Source organism: Orcinus orca, chromosome 2, assembly GCF_937001465.1.
Source record: "Orcinus orca chromosome 2, mOrcOrc1.1, whole genome shotgun sequence".
Lineage (NCBI taxonomy): Eukaryota > Metazoa > Chordata > Mammalia > Artiodactyla > Delphinidae > Orcinus > Orcinus orca.
The window spans coordinates 191,457,618-191,478,705 of NC_064560.1; the positions used below are offsets into that span (position 1 = coordinate 191,457,618).

The 21,088-nt window shown below is 47.5% G+C and overlaps 1 protein-coding gene across 2 annotated transcripts; it reads right to left on the reverse strand.

Annotated features, from left to right (window-relative positions):
• Nucleotides 1-3,447: 3,447 nt before the first annotated feature.
• Nucleotides 3,448-12,646, reverse strand: SERPINA10 (serpin family A member 10). 2 transcript variants are annotated; one of them, XM_004262366.2, is made up of 5 exons: nucleotides 12,551-12,646; nucleotides 8,879-9,647; nucleotides 7,292-7,565; nucleotides 4,850-5,000; nucleotides 3,448-3,831 (listed from the first exon to the last, which is right to left on the reverse strand). In XM_004262366.2, exons 2-5 carry the CDS (start codon nucleotides 9,597-9,599, stop codon nucleotides 3,640-3,642), a joined length of 1,338 nt encoding a protein of 445 aa, XP_004262414.1. In that variant the 5' UTR covers nucleotides 9,600-9,647; nucleotides 12,551-12,646; the 3' UTR covers nucleotides 3,448-3,639. The 2 variants fall into 2 exon arrangements, with proteins under 2 accessions (XP_004262414.1, XP_033275271.1); XM_033419380.2 differs by lacking the exon at nucleotides 12,551-12,646 and adding an exon at nucleotides 9,815-9,928.
• Between the last annotated feature and the right edge of the window lie 8,442 nt (nucleotides 12,647-21,088).

The window sequence follows — 21,088 nt, forward strand, 5'->3', positions numbered from 1 at the left end:
ATAAAACATAGGTTAATGAGATACCTGTGTTTGTGAAAAAAGTTTTAAATACTTTCCTGCAGTTTTTATTCTGTAATTAAAGACAGTTCATTCTTAAGTAATGAACAAGAAAAGCGCACGGAAATCAACTATATATTACCCAGGGGACAGCTACTCAGTGTGAGGCTTTCATGCTGTTTGTTTCCCCCTTTTCTTACATATGGCCTCTTTTTTGGCTTTTTTTTTTTTTTTTTTTTTTTTTTTTTTTTTTGCGGTACGCGGGCCTCTCACCGCTGCGGCCTCTCCCGTTGCAGGGCACAGTCTCCGGATGCGCAGGCTCAGCGGCCATGGCTCACGGGCCCAGCCGCTCCGCGGCATGTGGGATCTTCCCGGACCGGGGCACGAACCCGTGTCCCCTGCATCGGCAGGCGGACTCTCAACCACTGCGCCACCAGGGAAGCCCTATTTTGGCTATTTTTAGTGATTCTTCATACCTTTCATTTAAGGACAGTCAGGTAAATGGAATTGTTCAACCATTCATTTTGTCAGTAATTAAAAATTGAGTAGGTATGAGAAGCTTGACAGTACTGGTTAATTCATGTATTCTTTGTGGATTTCATTTAACTATTTTAGTGACGTCTCCTACTAACATCACTAACGTGGAACTGAATACATTATGATCTAGGAGAGAGTATTGGGCGTATGTAATGGACCTCAGAACAGCGTCAGTTTTTCTAGTACTTTGATTCATAGTCCACGTTGACTCTGTTACTTAAAAGAATGGAGAATTTCAGTTTATTTGTTCAAAAATAAATTTAGCAGAGTTAGGAACTTTTTATTTTCCACCATGCATGTGGGAGAAGAGGAAAACAATTTGACAGAGAAAAGTCACTACTGCTTATAGAGCTCAGAAATCTACAGAAGTCAGCTGCAGTCTTAGGCACTAAATTATCTGTTAAGACAGTCAATTAACGTTATGTTTGGAGGTTTCCTTTTTTTCCCACAGAACATGATAATTTCTAAAGTCACTGAAATATTTGTTAAAACTATACTTCCAAGGACAGATATGTAAAAACAGTAAGAAACAAATTGGTGACAGTTATGAGTATCCACATATATCTCGATTTACACTGGAAACAAGACTGATACTCTTATAACAGTTCTTCGTTTAACAACTTATCAAATAGTTCCTTTAAACCAGTTGTGTGACAAGGAAAGATCTCCCTCCATCTGTAGCTGCAGAGAAATAGGGACATCTCTATCTGTTAATTGTGGAAACTTGCAGTTTTAAGGACATGTTCCAAAATTTCACTAGTTAGCGTTATAAGCAAAAAAATAGACCTGTAGAATCAACTTTACTGGCAGAAATGGAGAAGGCAAAAAGCATTTTACTTAATACAGAGGAACATATAGAGCTTTTCTTCCATAACCTCATACACATTTAAAAGTCATTTCCGTTACTTGATTTCCTGAGCTTTATAAAGACACCTTATTCTGGAGGAGTAAGTCCATTTTGCCTGCAGTTAGTGGACATACGTGAAATATTTGAATTGAAATGGAACAGTCTCTTTAGCTTGGCCCTAGTGGTTTTACAGCGAAGATGAAATGAATTCAACTAAGTCAGTAATCTGTTCTCAGTTGTTATATAGCATGTGTGTGTGAGAGAGAGAGAGAGAGAGAGAGTGTGTGTGTGTGTGTGTGTGTGTGTAGGAACAGTTTTTAAAACCTGACACTTAAATATAGTGAAGCATTGTTACAATGCTCAGAATTTTCCCCCTCAGCTGAAACCTTGAATTTTTTTGTAAGATTAAGTACATTTTTCATTGGTCTGCATTTTTTCACCATGCATATATATTTAGAAAATCTGAAACCTAGTGTTCTTGGAGCTTCTTCAAGCATATGTGGGGAAATATTAATTTTTTATAGTGAATAGGGCCATTTTCTACCTTAAAGAGTAATGTCAGTTATCATTGTTATGCCATCATTGTTTTGTGCAAATATGTGCAGAGATAAGGGGAGAGTTTGATATGTATGTTCTATGAATCCTTTGATAATAATGAACCTTTTTTATAACTGGGTTTGGCCATATTTATTTCAGAGGGTATTGTGTTCTCATAGGCTTTCATTTTTAGATTTCATCTCTTAAAAATGGGTAATTTGAGCCCTCTTTTATTTCTCTTTCTACTATGTTTCCATAAATGAACCTCATTAGTTGAATACTAACAACTCACTTAAGAATGCCAACTGAAGTTAGTCATCTATTTTTGTTTCTTTCTAGGCTCTAGAGTCGCCTGGCTTACCAATGTCATCTAGTGCCCTTGGAAGGGAATACAGGAATAAACTCATATCCAGGTTTTAGAATGATGAAGAGTTAGTCTCTAGACTGCTGCTTATTATTATTACCTATTCACATTAAGTACTATTTACATAACTCTGACTTATTGTAATAAGATGACTAATCAATACATTAATTTTAAGTATATTTAAATTGGATAGCAAACAGATAAAAACCCAATTAGGCCGTTAGTCAACATAGTTGACATTCCAAGATTAGTTAACTCTATTCACGATTCTCTGAAATTACTCCTAAAATATTTTCTTGTCTATATAACAGAAAATGACTGGCTGAGAAAGTATTTGCTGTTTTTCTTTGAACCTTGGGACAAAGTCCATGCTTATATTCCGTCTAGCCACAGTGGGTAACTGAGAGGTGAGCACATGCTGCCTGTTGAAGTGGATGGACCCCATCAGATGTTGTAGACAGAAAGAAGAGTGAAATGGGCTTGGGGACTGGAGTCAGGAGAGGCAGGCTTCTGACTCTGCCATTGCTCCACTGGGTGACGTTTTCCTTCCTCTGAGATGCCGTAGGCACAGTGCCTCAAGCCCACGATACTTTTAGGGGCCCATGAATATGTTTTACTTCTTGCAACAAGCAAGTTCCATACTTTGACTGCACTGGTATAAGGACAGATATAACCCAGAGTATATTCATCTTTATACCAGTGCAGTCATAAAATATAATTTCTATTATACACACACATATATATTTTATTTTTACAGAGGGAGGAGCCTGTGAAGACAAAAGTGCCTGGGGCCCACGAAAGCCATACTGCGGCCCTCTCTCCGGTTTCCCATTTCTTTGCTTTGTAAAACGAAGGTATTGAACTGGATGATCTGTGGCTCAGTTAACGGCTCCACGGAGTGGGTGGAGCCACATTGCAGCAGGACTGACCACGGCTATTTTCTTCTAATTTTAGTCACCAAGAAATGATTCTATAGTAGGTTAAAAATAAAACACTAATTTGCATTAGGGAGAAGTAAAGAGAGCCAAGCTCATGACCCATGGAGAATGTGTACTTGTCTTCTTCCCAAAGGCTTCATCTTGAAATAGAGTTTTGATCTACCATAGTTTTAAGTCCAGATACCAAGATGGTCTTTAGTCAATAACAAAGGCTCTTAGAAACAGGCTTAAAATACCAGACAGCTTGTACAAACATCTCCTTAAAATAAGTTTGAATTTAATACGCAGATTTATCTAAGGATGGCTCAAACTAGCATCTGAGGACAAGGGCGCGACACCCAGTGCCAGTGTCCTGTGTAAGTTCAGACACCTCAGATCCAGCATCTGCTGTGGCTCTAAGGACTCGCGCATGTCATCAATCACAGGAGAGTCGGATTCACCACCCTGCCCAGAAATAGCACGATTCTGGAGGTTTCTTCATAGATGATGAAGTGAAACGGCCGGTCCACTTTGATGATGGGAGGCATGGAATAAGCAGTGATTTCTGACAGGGTTCCCACCACCGCCTCTGTTCCTTCTTCATCCACCTCAATCATCGCTCTTTGTAAAACCTGGAAAAGGAAATACATGGAAGGCCGTTTGTGTGCCAGTGGAGGTGAGGGAATTAATTGAGCCCCTGGACATTCTGTGTTATTGTCCTACCCACGGGGCCACGCTCTCAGGATTTAGTGGTACAGGGTTCATCTGCGCAGAGAGGAATGGTCTGAGGTTGCCCCAGCGACTGCCTTAGAAGCCCACAAAATACCAGGAGACACCAGGAACCGATTGTGAAATTCATTCTGGGTAGGGACCCAGGGACTCTGTGGCTGACCACTTCATGCACACATGCATCCAATGAACAAATACTTATTTAGCATGTACTTTGTGCTACTGATTTTTGAGCCGAGCTGGTGTTCCTCCTGGAAGGTTTTCAAGCCGCCTGGAACCCCTGAGAACTTTGACCTTCCTTCTGGCAGGCTAGGTCGGGGCAGGGCTGTGGTTAGTCTTCTGTAGCAGCTTCCCAGCACCTGGTACTGCTCTGAAGTGGTCCATGGGGTAAGCCCCTGGGTCCCTGAAGTCATCCTGAACTCTGGTGGCCTGTGTTTAGGCCACCTGTTGTGTCTGAGAGGCCCTTTTGTCCAGGAACCTCATGTGATGTGAGTGACGGACCTGTATAATTATTATAAGAGGCGATAATGGTAGTAATCCCTACTGTTTTGTAGGGATATTTCAGACAGGGTTTCCACAAGGGGCGGGAAGTTAGCCAGATAACCCCTGGGGCTTTCTTTCATCTTTAAAGTGGTGCAGTTTCATGGAATTTTGAATGAATCTGTGAACCAGTTCCATTTTGGGATAAATTTCTCCTTGCGCACTGGGAGAGAAGAGAGAGCTCTACATAAGAGAGATTAAATTAGTTGAACAGATGTTTTAAAAAGTAGCTCCAAATTCTTACAACATCCAACTTGGCTGCTGTTTCAATTCTTTTGGAATTTTAATCTAATTTTCTACTACAACTTGGCCTTTTATCAACGTTAAATGGTATGTAAAAATATTCGTTGGTTTGGGCCCCAGTGGAAGATCCTGACTTACCTTGGATACTTTAAGATTTCTTTCAGTAACTGAGAGATCACTCAGGTCAGCCCAGGGTGAGAAGATTCTTCTGATTCCCATCTGTTTCAGCAGCTCATGCATCTTATACTTCTGGTCTAACTTGAACTTTGGAAAGAAAACTTCCATTTTTCTGTGGTACAAGTACATATAATGGTGAACTGTAGACAAAAGCCATAGATTCTGAACACTAAAAAGGTCACACTTTCTTTTAACCTTCCCCCAAGCTTATGCCTACTAACAAGTCTCCCTCCGTTGGCTAGAGCTCATTCTGTTCTTTTGTAACGAATGGCCTGACTCAGAGGAGAGCTTCAGCTTCAGGGAACCAGCTTCATTGCCCAGCCAGTGACTCGCATTCTCTTTAGCAAAGAATGCCACACTTTGTATCCGTTTCCCTGGGTTTTAAAAACAACCCCAAACCAACCAAACAGCTGCTGCCATCAGTCCTGCAAACTCCAGGCTGTCTTCAGTGCCCAGATTACAGAGACCCCCTGGATTTTAGGAGAACCTTAAGAGTCGGGATGGACAAGGGGAGTGAAGGGAATTTTCAACCCCCTACATACCTTTAGCCAGAGAAACTCTGATATTATCTATTATATATATACATATATAATATATATATTCACACACAATGGAGTTTTTTGTTTAGAGAGATGAGTTCTGTGGCTCAAAAGTGAAAAGAATGAAAACTACTAGTTGGTACTAAATTAGTCTTAAAGAAGTCCCAATGTCTTAATCTGTGAAGTACAGCCAAAATACCAATACCAATTTCACAGTGTTCTTCAGAGAAGTAAATGAAATTATATGTTAAGCACCCAGAACAATGTCTCATGTAGTTTCCTTTTGCTCCCTTCATCACCCCCACCTCTCTCTCTCTCCCTCTCTCTCTCTCTCCCTCTCTCTCTCTCTCCTCTCTCTCCCTCTCTCTCTCATCCCTCTCTCTGTCTCTCTCTGTCTCTCTGTCTCTCTGTCTCTCTGTCTCTCTCTCTCTCTCTCTCTCTCTGTCTCTCTCTCTCTCTCTCGGAGCTGGGCCAGGCTGTCGGGCTGCAATATAACTGAGGACATGACATGCCTTGGAGACTGATTTATAAATGTATCCCCACAAACATTTGTTGAAGGCTTATTATGTTTGAGTCCTATGCTAGGTTCTAAGGATTTGAAGGAAAAGAAGAAGAATGAAGATAAAATGGACACTGAAGATCTTTAGCTGGACTCCTCTCTGTGCCAAATGCTGGAGTGACAGGATTCCGGAGGCTGTGGACTCCTTACTGGCGCTGCCTTCCCCCCACCCCAGAAGGTGGATAAATTTATTCCACAAGCATTTGCGACCCTGCTCTGTGCTTCCGACCCTGCTCTCTGCACGCGGCCCCCCGCCCCAGTCGTCTCAGCCAGTCTCATGGTTCCATTTACGTGCTGCTGACTCCCCAGCCTGGACCTCACCCTGCACTCCAGATCTAGCTGCCTTCCTGACATCTCCGCCTGGATGTCTAATAGGTATTTCTGATCCAGATGTTTCCGACTGAACTTTTGAACTTATCTCTCGGCGTGTTCCTCCTACGGTCTCCCCTTTCAGTAAATGGCAAATCCTTCCTTCCCGTTGCTAAGGCCAAAAACTTTGCCTTCACCTTTGACTTTCTTTCCCTCTCTGTCACCCACATCCAGTCCGTTAGCCAATCCCGTCACCTCCGGCTTCGTCACAGATCCAGGACCCCACTGCTCCTCGTTACTTCCACTGCCGCCACCTGCCGAGCATCCTGACCTAGGTGGCTACGCTGACCTCCTGGCTGGTCCCCTTGCCCCTCCCACATACCCCTAGTGTCTCTTCTCAGCACAGGCCATACTGCTCCTCTGCTTGGCTCCAGTGGCTTCTGTCTCCCTTGGCAAAAGCCCAAGTCTTTTCCGGGGCCAGTAACATACAGTCCCGGGTGACACCTGCTGGCTCCTCTGTGACCTCATCTGCTGCTGGAGCCTCACCGCTGCCTCGCTCTTCCTGGAATCCAGTAAGCACAGTCCCGTCCCAGCACTTTCCCACTTCTGCCTGTACCTCTTCTCTCCCCCAGCGCACCCTCAGAATCCTCCTTCCTCTTAAGTGTTCGCTTACCGCTACCTTCTTGACCAGGCCTTCCCTGGCCCCCACCTGCACCCCCCTGGTGCTCTCATCACTAGGACGTGAGCTCCGCGAGGGCTAGCATCGTGCATGCGTCCCAGTGCCTGGCACGTGGGAGAAACTTGATAAGGGCTGGCCGAGTGAATGAACGAGCCAGGCGCTGGGATAGATGCTGATAGAGGGGGAAACAGGACAAACGCGGCCCCTGCCATCGGGGAGCCCGCAGCGGGCTGGGCTGGGACGGGCACAGAACGAAATTGTGGGTGCCCGTAGGGAGGGGCCAGCTGAGCTGGAGTAGGGCGACGAGGGAGCTGTACCTGGTTTTCATGTTCCTGAGCCACGTGTCCACCAAATCTGTGGTCAAGTAGTCCTCAAGGGCCAGGTGGTCACCTATCCTTCCCATGAGGACCACCAGCATGGTGGCATTTCCTCGGTAGGGCAGCTTGAGGACGTGGCAACGAAAATTCTTGTCAAAAGTGGAGGCAAACTTGCCTGCCCTGTACATCATGGGCACCTTGACTGCCTTGTACTTGTCCAGGTAGAAAGTGTCTGTCTCGGTGAGGACAGGGTCAAAAGGGGTCAGCCATTTCCCTGAACAGATAAGAAAGAAACTCGTTGCAGAAACCGCCCTCCTCGAAAGCATCGTTCTTGCTAAAGTAATAAAGGGCCAGTGTTCTGTCCCCTTTTCTGCCCAGCTAGGAAAGCCATCCTTATCAGGTTTGTTTCGACCGCAGCTCAGGCGGCCAAAATAAATTCCCCAAAGATCAGCCTTTCGCAGGCTTCTTTCCCAGCTGGCAAAACCTGGATCCATCCAGAGACCCTGTTGGCATCACACACAGAAGCACGGAGATATCTCCTAATGACCACCCCCCCCCATCCCCTCATTGTTCTGGACAAAACACTGGGTGTTTTGAGTGAACTTTTGTTCGAGTGAACAAAAGTCACTCATTCCAGCTGGAGCCCAAAGGACCCACCTCCTCCTTCTACACTCGCTCCCTTGGGGTTGGTTAGCTCCAGCCTAGAGAAGACTTCAGGCCTGTCCCCAGCCCTGTCTGCAGAAGGGCCCTCTGACCGCCACTTTGTCTAGTGCACACCATGTGCAAACAGAGGCCACCGTGGCAAAATGATGACATTCCCGCACATCCTGTGCTCGGTGAGGCCCTGAGGGCAGGGGCCCCTGGCTGACAGAGAGCCACGCGACCCAGAGGAGGCTGCCAGCGTGTGGGCCCCTGACTCTACACACTGATGTCTGTCTGGCCTGGCTGACTGGAAGCATGTCCTCCTCCCGGGCTTTGCAAGTCCCCTAGTGTCACCTTCCTGCTACAACTGTGGCCACACCAGTCCAGTCCTCCACGAGAGAGGCAGGATGGGAAGGACCCGGGATGAGTGTGTCAGGAGGCCCTCGTCTGAGTTTGGCCTCTGCCGTTTATCGTGTGATGTCTCTGAGCCTCAGTTCATCTCTACGGTAGGTGGGAGTGTGCATTTTCTATATTGAGAATACGAGGACAAGGGACTTTGCACTTGCCCCAGGACACAAAAGTAGAGCGTGAAAGAGCAAAGATGCAACCCTAAATCTCTCAGATGATATGCCTTTTTTTAAAAAAAATGACCCAGAAGGTTCCCTGTGTCAGAATGTCAGAGGAGAGCTGTGTAGACGTGCTTAGAAAACGTAAGCCCTGCAAGCACCTGGGCCCCCAGGGCAGGGGCATCAAGTGAAAACATTGTCTGGCACTGTGCCTGGTATGTCCTACATGCTCGATGTGTGTTTCACTCTGTTTGTAAAACCTGAGAACAACATGTTCCTAGGAGACCATTTGGCGTCGACCATACGCAGGCCCAGCAGGAAAGGAAGAGACAGGCGGAGAGAGCCATGGCTCTGGGAGAGCAGAGCATTATCAAAGTACCTTTGAGCAAGATGTAATCCACAAGAATTAATTTGGTGTCAGGATTAATCTCATCAAAGAGTTTGGGAATTTTCCCCTGAGTCTCTTTGTTAACGTGATGATTCATGAGCCCTTTGGCCTGGGATGCGTTGCGAAAATTTATAGTCACACACTCCATATCGAAATACCTCTTGGAGAAATTGAGGAAGGTCTCTTTGACGTCAAAGTCCTCGTGGATGAAGGCAAAACTCCCCTGGGTCAGGCCCAGCTCTGGGTTGTGGGACAGGCTTTCTCGGAGCTGCTTGAAGAGGGCAGGCAGGCGCGGGGGCCGGGTCTGGTTCACTGCGGGCAGGGTCTGATTCAGGGCCTGCAGGCGGAGCCCCATCTCCAGCTGGGCTCTGCTCTGTCCCCTGGCCCCCAGGGTCAAGGCTGCCATGGCCCAGGCCAGGCCGAGCGGGGAGAAGACCACGTTGCCGTCGTGCCTCATGGAGATCTTACGAAGCAGGCTGAACCCCAAGTTGGAGGTCTCCCCAGAGAGCTTCTGCCAGTCGGCTGTCCGCCAGGGGGGGCCCTCGTCCTGCAGGACCTGCGCCCCCTCGCTGCTCTCTGTCTGGGCCCTGGGGGTTGGCAGAGTCTCCAGTCCTGCCTGGGCCTCTGGTGAGCGGGGACCAGGGGTGGAACCGGGTACCAGCCACACCTGGGCCAGGAGGCAGGGCAGCAGGAGGCTCAGCACCGCCTGCATCTGGGCAGCGTGGAGGCCCGGGAGGCTTCCCTTTGGCAACAAGGCTTCCTCGGGAGAAAAGAGGGCAGAGATTATTTTTAACAGCTGATACACACCTCCTCCCTGTGTCCTGGTACAGCTCCTCCAGGGACCCACTTCCTCCCTGGGGGACGGGGCTTAGCTCCCTGAGCCCTGCCTCGGGGAGACCCTGAGCAAGTTGGAGTCCTATTTGTCACCCGAGTGGGGGGCGCATTATTTCACAGCGTGAAACCGCCTCGGGTTTCCATCCAGGGCCACACCCTCGGGCAGCTCCTAGTCTCCCCCAGCTTTCCCCAGTCATCCCACTTCCTCCAGCGTGGTGGCAGGCAGCCAAGAAGAGGGGGATGGAAGAGGAGGCGGTCTGGGTGCCCGGCCTCGCTGGGTGCGGTCAGAGCAGCGGCTGGAGTCAGGAGGTCTTCCCAGGCTTTTACTGGTCTGCTTCGTTCACTGCCCTTGATCGCTAGACGATACGGCGGCAGCAGCCCGTCCAAGCTGAGGTGCAGGGACCTGGACCCGGGGACATGTTTGCCTGGGGACTTGGAGGGTCTGGGCGGCCATCGGGGCAGGGCAGGGGGAAGTGCTGAGTTTGCCTGATCGGGTGGTGGGATCCCCCCTGCGGCTCCCCTAGGGCACTCCACCCAGCCCTGGGGCCCAGTTACAGAACTCCTCTTAGGAGCTCCCGCCTTCACTCTCCCTGGAGCTCCCCAGCACAGAAACAGATAACAAGCTGACTCACCATGCGAGCCTGGGCTAATGCTCCACTTTGGACGGTCTCATCTCATCCTCACTGTGACCTGTGAAGTGTGTCCTCCTCTCGCTGCCCCGAGGCTGCCTATTCTAGTGGGGCCAGCCTTCCAGCACAGGCAGTGGGTCTGCAAACGCCGCACTCGCCACCACTGCCCCCCCTCTGGCCTCCCTCACATCCTTGGGCACCGAGCCTGGTTCCTGAGCACCTGTACAGTTTCCATCTGAATAAACTGTGCGCTGGGCTGTGCCACCTGCCTGTCTCCACACACGGTTCCTGGTGCTCAGCTGACACCCCCAAGCCTGTGTTCCAGAGGCTGTCTGGAAGGTCACCAGGATGCATCCTCACCCTCTTCTGCCCACTGGACCCACTGCCCCAGTGCGCGCGGGGCAGGCGAGGCCGCAGACCTCACGGGAGCTCCCGTCAGCAGAGACCCTCATTCTCAGGCCACCTGTAGCAAAATGCGGCGACAAGGTGAGGTTCCCAGGCCTCTTCTCCCAGCCGCAGGGGGCTGTGTCCTCGCCTGTGCCTGCTACAAAGTGACCCCTGGCCCCAGGACTCAGTGCGTTGCTCTTTGCTTTTGCTCAAGGGCGCCATGGAATCTGGGGCCTCATTCCTTCCACAGCTTCAGTGGCGTGACCTTAGTGAAATATTCCTGCTGTTTTCTAGCTGTCAGCCTTTAGGAAACTCTGTCCGATTCTAGACGGCAAGCCTGCATTCAGTAGGTCACGCCGGCACTGCACGTGCTGGGTGAGTACCTCCTGGAATATACCAAACGCACCCAGGTTCTTGCCTTCATTATATCACAGGATAAAGCACCCCTTTGTAAATTAACCCCACAGCGGGACACTCCCAAATTCAGAATCACTTCTGTCTCTGACAGCCATCAGGAAATGATCCCAGCACAGCAAGTAGATGTCACCCCTTCTGACTGCTAAGTCTTTCCTCAAAGCTCCACCTTCAGTCTGGAGTGGCAGCCTGGGAATACACTGGGCGGCCCTGCACGCTGCTTACTCGGCAGTCCCATGCATCCCCTAGGGTCTTTGTTCATCTACAGAACAGTACAGAATCTGTGTGCAGGGGGCATCCCCTCAAACACCAGGGTACAGCCGAGGATGCCATGAGTGAAAAAGAACGGAGGACACCTGATTCAGAATGGAGTCAGGAAGCCATGCAGGGTGGGCGCTCACGCATTCCCGCTCATCTCAATACTCATGACCAGCAGGAAGAAGGAAGATTTCCACACACCTTAGTAACGGCAAACTGCCCACGCTTGCGGCCAACAAGAAGCCACCATGACTCTGAACTCCCATTCTCCTCCAATGAGCGTTGGTTCAAAACAACACTCCCCAGCTTCCTCCCTGAGCCTAATAAAAGCCAACCTCGCCTTTGTCTCTTTGGGACCTGCCTATGGTTTGCCATAGTTTGTTGGTCCCGAATTGCAATTCCTCTGCTATTCCTGAATCAATTCATCTTCGCTTAATCGTAACTGCCATTAATTTTGTTTAAGGATGACGCAAGGATGCAGCATCCTAAATAGAACCTGAGCAGGAAGAAATCAACCACTTACCCCCCACTTCTCAGCCCTGAATAGAACTGGAGCAGCAACTCTACCCCCAGATCTGGAAGCAGGGGAAAGTCTCTTGCCTGGGCAGACAGGTCCCTGGGAAGAAGGCCAGGGAGTTGTGTGGGGCTTGCACAGTGAGTGTGGCGGGCATGAAATCTCAAGCCTTAAAAGCCCCTTCCTGGGGACTTCCTTGGTGGCGCAGTGGTTATGACTCCATGCTCCCGATGCAGGGGCCTGGGTTCCATCCCTGGTCAGGGAACTAGATCCCACATGCGTGCCACAGCTAAGAGTTCATGCCATAACTAAGGAGGCTGCCTGCCACAACTAAGATCCAGTGCAACCAAATAAATATTTTTTAAAAATTAAAAAAAAAGAATCCCTTATGTTAGAAAAAAAAAAAAAGCGTCTTCCTCTGGCCTCCTGCAGAGGAAGCCCCCTATGTCCACAACATGCCTCTTACCTCCCACCCGCACCCTATCCAGTCCAGGAATGAGGGCTCGGCACTGCCTAGGTTCCCACCCCCTCCCCTTGAAACCCGCTCAGAGAGGACAAGAAGGTCTTCTCTCCCCATCCCTCACTAGGCAGACACTGAAGGCCTCCCTTTAATCCGCTGCCTCTTACCAGTGAGGTGCCACCAGGTGCCTGGGAAGGTCCTTCATTCAGGGCAAAGACAGAAGGTTAGGGCTTGCAGCCGAAGGCGTGCAGCAAATATTTGCTCTTCCAAAGTGTGATCCCCCGGGGGACTGTTACTGATTAACATCCTGCTTGGAGATGGCGGCATTTCTGGAAAAGCCAAGATGGAGAGGTAGGCTTCCCATAATCCCCAGCTGCCCCTGCTGGTCTCGGAGAGACAGCAGCGAGTGGTGGCCTGAAGCAGGATCTCAGTTCCCTGCCCAGGAACTGAACCTGGGCAGCCTGGGTGAAAAACCAGGAATCCTAGCCACTAGACCACCAGGGACTAGAGGCTAGAAGCAAGGGTCTCTTGCCCCATTTGAAAAATGAATTTCTCAAGGAGGCAAAAGCAGGTACAAAGTTCATTATCAGAGACACAGCATAACATGTGGGAGAGCACACAGAGAAACAGTTTATTTAAGACGGGAGCAAGGCAGAGATACGCACCTGGAGAGAAGGAGTGTGGACGCCCCCCCTAATGAGGACAGTGCAGTGAAGAGGTGATTCAAATCACTTATATAGGACAGCTCTTCCGGCTCTTTGTTTACCTGGTTTCTTTTTTCACACCTGCCCTGCCCTAGAACCCTCCCCAACAGGCGCGCACCGCTTTGTGCTAAGATGGATTCCAGCGCAGAGGCCTGTGGGTGCATGTCCACACTTAGTATGGGGTGGCTCCCCCTCCCTTTTGATTCCCAAGGAGCCTTCCTGCACATGCGCAGAAAGGGAGGTTTCCTTGACCTCAGGAGTGGTCATTTATCTCTTTTCTCCAGCAGAGCTCAGCTCCTGCCACTCACTTCGTCCTTGGAGTGTCTGGGGGAAAACAAAGCTTCAGTTTTACTCTGCTTGACAAACACCAGCTCTCCGGCCCAGGGGCCCATCCACCTCCTACCTCACTGCAACTCTGACTCTGAGGGCAATTCCTCCACGAGAATCTGCATCTCAATCCAGGCAGTGCCCTAGTAAGATCCAGCTCCTTGCGGGATGCAGCTGCTACAGGCGCTGAACACCTCCTGTGAAGGGAGGGCTGGATCCCACAGAGGCCTCCTGGGTCCCCAACCCAAGGCTGTCGGGGGCGGGGTGGGGGCAGAGATGATTGAGACCTGGTCCCCCCCTACCAAGGAACTTTCAGTCCAGTAGGAGAGACAGACCGGTAAACTACCACCAGCCATACAGAGCCTATTTCAAGGTCAACTTACAGCTTCACCAAGTTGATGGACTTGTGAGACTGGAATCCTCAAATACCCAAAGGCGAGGCTAATGTAGACCCTTTAAGACAAAATCTCGCAGACCTATTAGACTCTCCTGTTTATAATATAAATATTTTATGTGCCTCTTACTACCCTGAAGTGAAATTTGTAGTTAATAGAACCTACCCACAAAAGTTAAAAAATAATAATAATGCTTTATAATATGGAGGGGAAAAAAGGAAACTATAAGAAAATAATGTTTCTTTTAGTATGTAAATGCTCTGGCACAACTACACTAGAAGAGGCAGTGATGCCATCAGATGTGGGACAAGTTGGAGAGTTCCCTATATCCTGCACACCTGCGTATTGGCCATTCCACTCTACAGCCAGAGTCACTTCCAGTGATGTGGTTTTCTGCAACGGTGAGTCATGCTCAGAGCCTGAAAAACAAAATATAAATCTTCCTCTGATTTGTCTTCATAGAAAATTCAGTGGGAATTAAAACCTTGGGGGAAAATGGTGTTTTTATATGAAATAAAACACCCGTGGGACTGTGAGAGTCTAGACTCAGATCATTTATAAAATGGGTTTTCACCCGTATGGACTTGCAGTGGGACACTGGAGTCACGTGGGACCTGGGTCGCTTCACTGTGATGGACAGGCCTGCATGTTCCAGTACGTCTGGCATCTCTGGCCCTCACTCACTAAGTGCCAACATCGCCCCTCCAAATCCTTGTGGAAATCAGAAGTGTCCCACCAAACTTCCAGAGTATTCCTTTGAGGCAGTACCTGCTCTGTTGAGAATGACTGCCTGAAGATGTCAAAGAGAGGGGAGGAGACGGACGAGGCTGGACGGTGGGGGTTCTTGGGTCAGACAGCATGGGAGTTGATCTCAGGGTGTCAGCGGCGAGAGGCGGCTTGAAGCGAGATCTTAGTTCCCTGCCCAGGAATTGAACCTGGGCCACCTGGGTGAAAACCAGGAATCCTAACTGCTAGACCACCAGGGGCTCGTGGCTAGGAGCAGAGCCCTGGCTCTTGTCTTCTTTGAAGACAAGAATTTTACAAAAAGACCGAGGCTGTAAAACAGGCACAGAGTTGATTAAAAGCACAGCACGTGTGGGGGAGCACACAGAGAGGCAGTTTGTTTAAGACAGAAGCAAAGCAAAGCTACACACCCAGAGAGGGGTATGGGCGTCCTCACTAATGGGTGCTAAAGTGGTTGTTTAAATCGCTTACATAGGGGCCGTCTTCTGGGTCTTTGTTTTTCTTCGGCCAATCATCTTGCTTCATTTCCCACATCTGATCTGACCCAGGGCCTTATGCAATATGCGCGTGCATCTTTTAGCCAAGATGGATTCCAGCACGAGGGTCTCTAGGAGATGGACACACATATTATGGGATAGTGACCCCTCCCTTTTTGACCTTTGAGAAACTTTTCTGTGCATGTGCAGTCGGAGAGGTCTCCTTGACCTCAAGAATGAGGTCTCCTTGACCTCAAGAATGAGGTCCTCTGCTTTTTACTCAAGCAGAGCTTAGCTCCTCTCAGCTCCTGCCGTCCATTTTTTCTTTGATATGTCAGGGGGAGACAAGCTCCAAGTTGCTCAGCCTGACAAACTCCAGCTGCTGAGCCCAGGGGCCCTTCTACCCCCTAGCTCAGTGTCAGCTTTGCCTTCGCATCCCTGGAGTTCTGCAGCTGAGTGGTGGCTGCAGCGGGCCGCCAGGAGGCAGGGGCTGCTTCCTCCCGGCTGGGGGAGTGTCAGCTCGGCCAAATGTCTGGGAGGAACCGGTGAGCATGGAGGCTGCGGAGCACAGCGTTCATGGGGGCTTCAGAGGTGCCATGAAGGTCATCGTGGAGCATTTGACCGTCTGGGATGATTTTAAAACTGCTGCCAGGATTTCAGAAGTGTATCTTTAAAAGGATGGCAGCAGAATGCGTTGGAAAGAGTGTCAGGGCCTGTCAGACACCCTGGGCTTGAATCCCAAGTCCTTCAAATTCCTAGCTGCTGGACCTTGGGAATGTAACCTAACCTCTCTGAACTTGCTTTTCCTTTTCCATAAAATGGCCCAAACTGTGCCTGTGGCTCACGAGTATCTCAGCAGCACCCAGGAACCAGGAAGTCATTGGGTAACACTGTTTCTAAGGCGGTGGGTCCTGGCTCTCAGGAAGGGTGGCTCAGAAGTTCTCTACCTTCAGCAGGTCAAGCTCAATGCCTGCCCCTGTACTTTCACCAGCTGTGTGACCCTGAACAAGCTCCTTAACCTCTTCTTGCCTCAGTTTCCTGATCTGTAAAATGGGGCTGCCAGGGCTGCGCTGTTAGGACTGTCGTGAGGCTTAAATGAAGTGGTGCCCGTAAAGAGCTTGGTACCTGGTAGGAAGAGCTAATGAATGGTATCTGTTCTGTGATTTTAGAGCCAGAATGAACCTCACAGGTAAGCCGAGAACCTGGATTTGGACTTGACAGAGGAGGAGCTGCAGGCCCACAACCATTAAGGCCCTTCCTGCCCGTGTTGGTGCCAGAATAGAACCAGGCACCTGACTTCCCGTTTGCATTTGATTTCAGCTCGTCACCAGCCTGTGTAGAGAGAGGTTGGGAAAGATCTGATAGGAAGGCGTGTGTTGACCAGAGTCACCTCATGGGAGACAGTACAATCCTTCCCAGAACTCCCTGCAGGCAGGAAGCACAATGCTTCCAAAAGCCACCCCAGAACGGGGGGATCCAGAGGCTTCTGAAGCAAATTTGTCCTGGAACCCAAGGGGCTAAATGTCTGAAAAACAACTAGAGCTAGTGATTGGCAGAATCAGGCCAGGAAACAGAGAAACAGGGAGAAATCAGGACACAGAGAGAACTGCAGTCGGTTTGCTCTGCGTGGATGAGATCAAGAGGAAAGCTTGGGCGGGTCCGAGGTGCAGAGGTAGAAAAGCAAAAGCTTCTCAAATCCTTGCGACACGCACACGTGTGGGACAAATGGCTCGCTGTTTGCCAAGCAGCCTCTCTCTCTCCCTTCCCTGTGGGCCTGCTTTTTTGTAATTTACTTTTATTTTTAGTTTATTTTTGGTTGCGTTGGGTCTTAGTTGTGGCTCGCGGGATCTTCGTTGCAGCATGCGTGCTCTTCACTGGCACGGGCTTCTCTCTAGTTGCAGTGTGTGGGTTTTCTCTCTCTAGTGGTGGTCTGCAGGCTCCAGAGCGCGTGGGCTCTGTCGTTTGCAGCACGCGGGCTTTCTCATTAAGGCGTGCGAGCTCAGTAGTTGTGGCACACAGGCTTAGTTGCCCTACAGCATGTGGGATCTTAGTTCCCCGACCAGGGATCGAACCATGTCCCCTGCAATGGAAGGTGGATTCTCTACCACTGGACCACCAGGGAAGCGCCCCCCACGGGCCTTCTGATTCCCTGTTCCTGATCCAGGCTTCCTCCACCCTGGCTCACCGGGCTCCAGTGACACCTAACAAGATTGCTGATTGATCCCTTCTGTCCCCAGCGGTGCAAAGCTGATGGCCCAGGCAAGTTCGCTATGGTTGCCCTGAGAAGATGTGCTCAGGGCACTGGTCAGCGAGGTGGGGATAACTTCTGGGTAACTAGGGGTTTGACTAGTTAGCACCTAACAAAGCTTTCTTTCCATGAGATGGACCCTTTGAGTGTAGAGGGACATGATAATTTGTTTTCTTTAATGGGTATAAAGAAACAGATGCTCAGAGAGGTCAGTTAACCTGTTCAAAAACACAGAGCTTGAATTTGAACCCAGACCTCTGGTTCCCAAGGCAGTTAACCACGTAGTGTGACAGCAGGTTTTCACTAAGATGGTCCTTCTACTTGGGAGGTTATGTCCTTTCCCTATTTTTCTTTTGTGCTGCGGGTCATTATTTATTTATTTCAGTTTTTAACTTAAAAAAATTAATTTTAAATAATTTCAAACTTAAAGTAAAACTGCAAGAGTAGTTACAAAGAAATTCTATAACCCTTTACCCAGATTCACTAATTTTGAAGCATTTTCCACGTTTTACAATCCTGTTCTCTCTATATACCCATATCTATATATGTATGCACGGGTGCAAGGTGTGTGTACGCATGCACGCACACACATGCTATCTTATTCTGAACCATTTGAGCTGATAAGGTAATCCCAAGAACAAGAATATTCTCTTATGTAAATATCAATAGTATCAATTTCTGAAATCCAATTTAATATTGTTACACAACCTGAAGCTACAGTCATGTTCCAGTTTTGCCAACTGCCCCACTCATGTCCTTTGTGGCATTTTTATTTTTAGCGTAGGGTCCCCCCAGGACCATGTATGCATTTGGAGCTATGTCTCCTTAGTTTCCTCGAATCTGGGGCAGTTCTTCAGCCCTTAGTTTGTCTCTTATTATGTTGACATTTGGAAATGTTACCAGTTCTCTCAATTCAGGTTGGTCTGATGTGTCCCCATGATCAGCCTCAGATTATACATTTTTGGAAGGAATATCACAGAAACGATGTTGGCTCCTTCTTAGAGCGTCACATCCAGAGGCACACGATGTCTCTTTGTCCCTAAATGGTGATGTTAATTTTAATGCCTTGGTTAAGATGATGTCCGTTTCTCCAATATATAGCTACCATTTCTCCCTTTGTAATAAGTCACTGCTGAGGAGATACTTTGAAACTAATTTAAATATCTTGTTTTTCATCAAATTCCCCATGCCCTCAGATTTAGCATCCATTGACTATTCTTGCCTGAATCAGTATTTACTATGATACTCTAAATCCATCATTCCTTTCACATTTATTTATCAGCATTATTGGTACAGATTCATGGACTCTTGATTTTATTCAATGCATTTGAATCCATTACTGTTCTTACTATATATATGTATATGTTTTGTATGTATGTATTTATTTAGAGATTCAAATTGTCCCAGGCATACACAGATTTTAGAAATGTACTAGAAACCATGATTTTATCCCTCCAATTCATGTGCTACCCCACAGGATTCTTCCTTGCTTCCCTCATTCTGTATTTGTATCTCTCCTTGCCCAATCCTACACATCATATAATGTTTCCTATCCTCATCCCATGATGAAAAACGAACCTGAAAAGAGGCCTTCAAGATTGTTTGCAGTCTTGTATTCTTTCTTTTAAAAAAATAAATAATTAATTTTTGGCTGCGTTGGGTCTTCGTTTCTGCGCGTGGGCTTTCTCTAGTTGCAGTGAGCGGGGCTACTCTTCGTGGCAGTGCATGGGCTTCTCCTTGTGGCGGCTTCTCTTGTTGCAGAGCACGGGCTCTAGGTGCGCGGGCTTTAGTAGTTGTGGCTCGTGGGCTCAGTAGTTGTGGCGCACGGGCTTAGTTGCTCCACGGCATGAGGGATCTTCCCGAACCAGGGCTTGAACCCGTGTCTCCTGCATTGGCAGGCGGATTCTTAACCACTGTGCCACCAGGGGAGCCCCTGCAGTCTTGTATTCTTAAAACTAGAGGCATATTGTCCAAGTATCGTGTTGAAAATTTCCTTGGGTTAATTCTTTTTCTCCCCTTCAGAATAGTTATATTATCCATTTGAAATATGTTTGAATTCATTTGTTTTCTTTTCACTTGGTTTTAGGGCTTTCCTCATTTTTTCATTTAATTTTATTTTTGAGTATATAGAACATTAACATTATTCTAAAAGTCTAAAGCATACAAAAAGCTCCATGAAGAAAAGTGCTATTCCCCACCCCCCATCTCTTCCACTCTGTCCTCCCCCTTCCCTTGCAGGTAACCATTTAATTAGTTTCTAGTTTATCCTTCCTGTGTTTCTTTTTTCAAGGACCCATCAACATTCCCACCAGCAACCCATGAAAATGATTGTTTCCACACAACCAATAGAGTGTCCTGTGAAACTTTTACATTATTGCCAATCTGATGGATAGGAAATGGCATCTCAGTGTAGTTTTCAGTTGCATTTTTTATTATTCAGTAAAGTGAAATGTATTTTCATATGTTTAAAGACCACATATTAAGGATATTACCTCTATCGGTGGCATACCTTGCAAATATCTTCTTTCAGGTTTTTACTTCTGTTGACTTTGCTTATGAATTTTTACCACACAATTAAAAAATATTTTTATATAGTCAAATTTCTCAATTCTTTAAAAAATTTCATCTGGACTTTGAGTCATGGTTGAAAAGCCTTTTTCTACACCTAAATTATAGAGGAATTTACCCATGTTTTCTTCTAGTACTTGTATAGTTCTTTTTTTTTTTTCATTTAGATCTCTGATTCTTAGTTTATTCTTAAGTATGGTGTGAAAAATGGGTCTAATTTTACCCTTTCTGTTTTTCTTTTTTTTTTTTTAATTTATTTATTTTCTTTTCTTTATTTTTGGCTGAGTTGTGTCTTCGTTACTGTGCGCGTGCTTTTTCTAGTTGCAGCAAGCGGGGGCTACCCCTCGCTGTGGTGCGCGGGCTTCCCACTGCGGTGGCCTCTCCTGCTGCGGAGCACGGGCTCCAAGCGTGCAGCCTTCATCAGTTGTGGTTCGCGGGCTCCAGAGCGCAGGCTCAGCAGTTGTGGCGCACGGGCCTAGTTGTTCTGCGGCATGTGGTATCTTCCCAGACCAGTGCTCGAACCCGGTCCCCCGCATTGGCAGGTGGATTCTCAACCACTGCGCCACCAGGGAAGCCCCTTTCTGTTTTCAAATGGCTATCCAGTTGTCCCAATAACATTTATTTATAAGTCTTCCTTTATCAAATATTAAATTTCCATTTGTACTTGAGTCTATTGCCAGACTTTCTAACGTATTTCATTGGTCTGCCTATCTATTCATATCCGAGTACCATAGATTTAATTGAAGTATCTGTGCCGTATGCTTTAACATCTGGTCGGGCCAGTCCCCTATCTTCCCCACCCCGTCCCTGACATCTTTTTCTTTTCAGTGTTTTCCAGCTACTCTTGCATGCTTATTTTTCTATATGGACTTTGGTATTATCTTGTTTATCTCCAGAAAAAGAAATTGCTAGTATTTTTATTGGGATACAATTAAATTGACAAATTAACTTAGGGAAAACTGATATCTAGATGATGTTGAGCATCTTATTCAAGAAGGAATATCTTTGCATTTGTTCAAGTCTAATTTTGCATCTTTAAGGAATATTTTATAATTTTCTCTATATAGAGTCTGTGCAGTTCTTGTTTATTTCTAAGTGTTATATCCTTTTGGTTGCGATTGGGTTTTCTCTTCCATTATGTGTTTTAACTGTTTGTTGTTTGTGTATATGAGACATTGCTTTTGCATGTTAAGTCTATATTCTGATACCTTGCTGAAATCTTTATTGTTTGAGTTTGTTTTAT

Coding starts and splice junctions, on each gene's coding strand:
- SERPINA10 (XM_004262366.2), bottom strand. CDS start 9,599: ATGCAGGCGGTGCTGAGCCTCCTGCTGCCCTGCCTCCTGGCCCAGGTG. Junction 7,566..8,878: donor GGATTACATCTTGCTCAAAG/GTACTTTGATAA, acceptor TTATCTGTTCAG/GGAAATGGCTGACCCCTTTT. Junction 3,832..4,849: donor GAAATCTTAAAGTATCCAAG/GTAAGTCAGGAT, acceptor TTCCTTTTCCAG/GTTTTACAAAGAGCGATGAT.